Here is a 6372-nt window from a genome sequence, read left to right as displayed (position 1 = left end):
CCCGCGGGTTTGGCAGTGGGTACGCCTGGTAAACACATATGTATTTAAAAAAATAGAAACGTATGAATTACTGATATGAATAATTTTTTCTATGTATCAATAGTTTTCATTAGTTTCCATTTATTTATTCATTTTTATAGTACCTATTTTATAACAATAATATTTCTGTATTATATAGTTGTTTTTATTTAAACATTTTTCCAGGAAATTATTTTAGCACTCACTTTATTATGGGCGGTGAAAAATTTGATACACCACAACCAGAAGCGTATTTATTTGGAGAAAATATGGATTTAAATTTTTTCAGTAAATGCCCTACTACAGTAAGTAGATATAATTACATATATTCTTGTTCTAGTTCATCTGAGTTCTGAACCTTTTAAGTTGAAAATATCCTACTTAAACTATATTAAAATAATACAAACACCTGCCATCTTAATTGGCCAATTAGCCATATTTTTTATTTTATAGAATTTAAGAATTATAATATGCAAAGCATTGTGTATAAATAATAATTTGTATATAATTTTTTCAAAAATGTAGTTTCCATACCCACCCCCTGAGGTAGGGGAACCTACTAAACCGTTAAAAAGTTTGGTAAATATTAGAAAAGAATCATTGCGTTTTATACGTACTGAAGAAGGTAAAACTATATTCAATATAGAATTTACTTTTGATTGCGATTCACCTTGTTCAATAACAATATATTATTTCTGCACTGAAGATTTTACACCAAGTGGGGTTTCGTAAGTGTGAATATTAAATATCATTGATGTATGATATATTTCATTAAATAATTTGATTTTTGTTTAGTTTTAACTGTCGTGATCCATCAATGACATCTGAAGTTTATCACTATAAACGAGGTTCAAATCAACAATTTATTCAACCATTGCATATGTTTGATCCTAGTATATACAGTACTGAGGACTTAACCTATGCATTTAACAAAGAAGTTATTCCAATTGCTATACATTGTGTAGCTCATGATACTTCTGAAGGTAAATGAGTCTTCAATGTATAATGTTAATTTCATTTTTTATTAAGTTTATACATTTTAGAAACACGACAGTCACATACCACAATTGCAGTGGTTGAACAATATTCAGATGGTTCCTACATTTTAAAAGCTTTAAAACAAAAATTATTTGTAGATGGATTATGTTACTTGCTGCAAGAAATATATGGCATTGAAAATAAAACACCCGACCTAAAAGTTGGTAACATTCTTATTTATTTTTATTTTATATTTATTTATTTATACTTAAAGGATTCTGGAGATGAAGATTTAGAAGATGGTAGTTCAGAATGCGTAATTTGTATGAGTGATATGCGTGACACATTAATCTTACCATGTCGTCACTTGTGTTTATGTCAATCATGTGCAGACTCTTTACGATATCAAGCTAATAATTGTCCAATATGTCGAGTTCCATTTCGTGCTCTTTTACAAATAAAAGCCTTACAAAAAACATTGGATAATAATCATAGAGTAATAATATTCAAATATAAAATTTGAAGTATATATTTTTTTAAATTTTTTAACTTTATAGATTGATTTACGTACTCCTTATGGCTATGAAACTGTTCCTTTAATTGAAGCTCTCAATGGTCCAAATTTTCGACGATATAGTAATGCCACTAAAGTTCCAAGTGATCCTTTACTAGAATCTTCACCTGATAGCCAATGTGCTGGACTCACTATGTCTAAGTATGTTAAGTTCAAAAAAAAAAATTTTAATTAATTAGTTTATAGTATTTTATTTTTTATTAATTTTATTTCAAAGTTTATCATTGAATAATTTACTCCATTTAAAAGTATACTATATTATTTATTTAAGTATTGAATTAATTAGAATATAAATTAATGATTTATGTCTATAGACAAAATAACTGTTTGATTTTCTCATAAAATATTTTAAAATACTGTTTTATAGAATGAGTTTAGACAGACTTTCCAGAAAAAAATCGTGCAGCCTTGATTCACATGGTGAATCATTAAGCCTTAGTGATAATTCTTTAAGTTCTAACGTATGTATTATAGAATTATTAATTTAGCTTCTCATTAAATATTTGTTTAATTACTCAATTTTTTTTTAGGCAGCTGCATCTAACAGTGATAAATCATCTAAAGCTTCTAATAAAGATGAAATAAAACCTAAAATTCCAATTAAGTGTAAAGATAAAGTGAGAGTAATTAATGAAAAAGCAAATCCTGAGGAAGAGGTAAACATTTAGTATTACTTAGATTATAACACAATGTTATAAGTACTGTCCAGTGATAAATATTAATAATATAAATATAACTGATAACCATATTATATAGTTGAGTATACTTCAAACTTTAAACATTTTTTAGACTCAGGATGAAGATAGTGAAGCAGAAAAAATGTCTCCATTGTTGGACTCAGAAAAAAGTATTGAAAAGAAAGTTGAACATCCCCAACCTGTAATAGTTGAAAGTAAGAACTAAATAAATTGTTTTCTTATTAAATAATAAATTATAAATGTTAATATTCCTTTATTTTCTAGAAAAAGAAATTAATGTTATACTAAATCATGGCGCAGAAGATGCTGAGTGTTATGGTGAATGTGCTGCTAGAATGCTGGTTACACATCAAAATGAAAAGCCTCAACTATCAATATCTCAAGTAAATAATATTATATTATTGTTTAGTTTTGATATTTACTACATAGTACACTACGTACATCTTTTTGTAACCCATTAAAAAAAAACATTGGTTTTATACAGGAAAGAGTGTCATTACCTGGCACTCCAATGAGTACTGTAAGTCAACGTTCAAGTGGTGAAAGTTATACTTCAGTTGGTTCTTCTCGTTTGTTATTAGCTGCTTATGAAAAAACTACACCTGTATAAATTTAAGAAAACCAAGTTTATTTGGTGAAATTAATTTTGGTTTTTTATTTATTACTTTATTTATTATTTGTATAATAATTTTTTCTCCATTATTTATATATACTCTAACTTAATTATAATTAACTGTGTGTAGCTGTACAAACTTTGAATTATATAAGATAACTATTTTAAAGTATATTTAAAATTAAAATAATAAGTAATATCTAAGATTAAGATTGTATTAATAATATGTAAATTTTATAAAAAATGTATTATGTTATAAAGCTCCTAAAGACAGTTAAAATTGTTAAATTATTACTATAAATATTGTTAGTGTATGAATCTCACTATGAAATTGTATAATATATTATAATCTATTAAAGAAATCTGTCATAAGACATATAATGTAACTTAACCAAACATTTTTATTTTTTTTTTAAAGACAACCTAACAAACTCAATAGCAGTTCTAAGGTTGGTTTTATTACTTTGGGGCTACAAAGATAACCTATGTAGTTAATACTTAATTATAATGATAATAGCATCAATACATAATATTTTACATTCATCAAAAGTCCTATCCCTTCAGCTCTGGCCATTTCAATTTTTATCCACAATACATTTCTTAAATTAATTCATTTCATTTTCAATAGTAATTCAATTTCTGATTGCTCTCATATATGACCTTTGTAAACAACTTCTGCTATGATAAATTACTGTGATTCTGCTTCCAAATTCATCTTTTAATTTCTTCTGACCCATACGCATTCTTTGTGGACATTTGTAGTCCAATGACAACTTCATAATTCTTATTCTGTAGCGAAATAAAGATTATGCCCCCTCCCCCCAACCCAATTGAGGATTCCTGATCGCGCTACTGACTATTACAAAGTGTTCGGAAAATAAAATATTAAAATTTACCAATAACGTATAAATACATAATTTAACTTAGTAATATTATGTATACAATATGTTACATGTATTATTTATGTTTTATTCATATTGTATAATTCAATAATAATAAAACATATTTTATGATTTTATGCGTATTATTGCATATTACCATTGATTATACTATGTATAATCAATGATATTACCTACATGACCATAATTTTTCCAAACACTATTGACTATATTATGTATAATATCTTACAATGTATTTTATACATAGAAGCAAATATAATTTTTTTTGTTTTTAATGTGGTTACTACTCACTCCTTTTTTTCACTGTAACTTGATGAATCACATGCCTGATACTCATAGGCGCAAATAAGGGGGGCTTTAGGGGCTAAGCCCCCCCAAAAATGTCCATAGCCCTCCCAAACATTTCCTACATTTTGTTATAAGATTATTAAATATTATCGAAGTAAGGCCCTATTAGCCCCCCCAAATCTCAAACGCTATTTGCGCCTATGCTGATACTTATACATAAGGTAACAGTGACACAATAATTATAATCGTACACCGTAGTACCGTACAGAGCAATAGATAATATTGGTTAAAATGTGAAAAATTATTACCTAACACAGTGGTTTTCAACCTTTTTGGGTTCACGGCTCCTTTTGATTTTAAAATCAAATATACGGCTCCCATACGCAAATTTAAAACAAACAATTAATTTACATTATTCAATCCAACTTTATTCAATGACGAAATCTGTCGATCGGCCGATCTATCTAATATATCTAAATTATTACAATTTTTTTTAGTTTTCGAACGCGGCTCATTTGATCAACGCCTCTGAGAGCCGCGACGCACAGGTTGAAAACCACTGGGCACTGACCTAACAGATTTAAATTCTTGACAAAATTTAACACGAAACATCAGTAACTGTTGTTGGTTTACCTACTCGTGGGTTTCCAATTTCTTGTGCGAGTTTTTTTATTTAACATTTTTGAAATAGAAATTATTGAAGCTGAGGGAAACTAAAAATTATTTTAGATGACTTTATAAAATGGCTGGAAACCTATTATTTTTTAATATTCAATCATCTCTGGAGCCATTCATTATTTACATATCAACAGGTAGATCAGTTTATCTCTTGAATTTTTATTAATTTTAACAATGTGTGTTTTTTTTATTTATGTCTGTCATCAACCTTTTAGGACAGTAAATGTTAAGATTTTCTTCAATAGCACCTTTTCTAATAGGAAAGTGAATCTAGTTGGTACTTTGTGTAGTTTTCAAAAGTGCCGGGGAAAACAAAAGAAAAATTTATGAAAAACGGGAATATGTACGGATTTTGGTTTTTAGTGTAACTCTAAAACAAATCACCAAATGTTTATATTAGCATTTTTAATACACCATACAATTTTGAAAATATTTCATTTTGAGCTGTTTACGGACATTTACAATTTTGAATTTCTAATTTTATTCATTGGGTAAAAGAGCGTGAAAATTTGATACAAGACTCTTTATGTATTTTTAAAATGGCAGTCGAAAAATATTAAAAATACATAGCCACAATTTTTAATGTGAAAACATCTTGTGCGGCTTATTCCGCTTGAGGAGTGAACATTTTCGAGTGTTATCGTTTTCGCATAACCCTCGATACCTATTATATTATTAAAAGGAGAGGCGATATTTATATCTGAGGTTTTACTGGTTTTATACATTTTTCGAAAAACACCGAAAATTCTTTTGCCACTAACAGCCTAATTCAGACGTCACGCGTCGTACTGGGCGTCAACTTGGAGGTAGGTACCTAGATCGAGATCGGAATTTGTGCCGAGTGAATATTGGAGATAATTTTTTTTTTTTTTAGTTTAATTTGTTTGTCACTTTTATATATATATGCGTGTAAATATGTATGTAGCGTACCTACCTATTATGTGAATATTTTATTTTAATAAAAGTTATATCTTAGTGTTCTAATGAATTCAGTGTTGGGTAGTAACGTAACGGAAGTAACGCGTTACTGTAACGGCATTACTTTGCTTGTAACGCGTTTCGTAATTTCATTAGAATTTTATCCAAGTAACGAAAATGTAATGGAAATTACTTTTGATAAGTAATTTCTATAAAATAACGCGTTACAGTTTCGAATTATTAAGTACCTACCGATTGCCAAAAAAAAAAAAAATATGTATAATGCGGGTATTATTATGTTTACCAATCAATCTTATATATTTATATATTTAATTTTAACTCGCCACAATTCAGTTTTCAATTGTTTTGACATTTGACAAGTCCAATTACACGGTAAATCAGGAGAAAAGTTATTATTTAATTTGATTCTTCTAAATAAGTACCTAAGTACCTTCGCAGAACGTTTCCTATGATATCTATTATAGTGTGGACTAATGAGTTATAAACGCTCCTATTAACTATGCATGTTATATAAATAATTTAGTGTTGTACAAAAGTCAAAAACTGTTCAATTTGAAAATACTTATTAGTTATTGCTGTATTTAGAATTTACATTATAATATCTATAACATTTTATTTCTGAATTCTGTTAATTAAATATAACCGAAATATTTATACATAACGCCGTTATAAATCATTATAGCCATT

At 27.7% G+C, this 6372-nt stretch overlaps 2 protein-coding genes across 2 annotated transcripts in view; both read left to right on the top strand.

Moving 5' to 3' along the window:
* Positions 1-6372, top strand: part of LOC100571213 (farnesol dehydrogenase-like) — a 176328-nt gene that overhangs the window by 136853 nt on the left and 33103 nt on the right. The window lies entirely within an intron of this gene.
* Positions 185-3022, top strand: LOC100569922 (E3 ubiquitin ligase Rnf157). The gene is made up of 11 exons (XM_003248543.4): positions 185-323; positions 544-746; positions 814-1001; positions 1062-1216; positions 1271-1492; positions 1554-1711; positions 1938-2031; positions 2101-2226; positions 2360-2462; positions 2533-2651; positions 2753-3022. Exons 1-11 carry the CDS (start codon positions 231-233, stop codon positions 2876-2878), a joined length of 1587 nt encoding a protein of 528 aa, XP_003248591.3. The 5' UTR covers positions 185-230; the 3' UTR covers positions 2879-3022.

This window comes from Acyrthosiphon pisum, chromosome A1, assembly GCF_005508785.2.
Source record: "Acyrthosiphon pisum isolate AL4f chromosome A1, pea_aphid_22Mar2018_4r6ur, whole genome shotgun sequence".
In the NCBI taxonomy this organism is placed as follows: domain Eukaryota; kingdom Metazoa; phylum Arthropoda; class Insecta; order Hemiptera; family Aphididae; genus Acyrthosiphon; species Acyrthosiphon pisum.
The sequence above is the reverse complement of the archived record's forward strand: the minus strand, read 5'-3'. Positions and strand labels throughout refer to the sequence as shown.

Bases quoted from the DNA above. Each gene is read 5' to 3' on its own strand.
- LOC100569922 (XM_003248543.4), top strand. From the start codon at position 231: ATGGGCGGTGAAAAATTTGATACACCACAACCAGAAGCGTATTTATTT. The intron at 1,493-1,553 runs GTAATAATATTC...TTAACTTTATAG, and splicing joins CATTGGATAATAATCATAGA to ATTGATTTACGTACTCCTTA. The intron at 2,227-2,359 runs GTAAACATTTAG...AACATTTTTTAG, and splicing joins AAGCAAATCCTGAGGAAGAG to ACTCAGGATGAAGATAGTGA.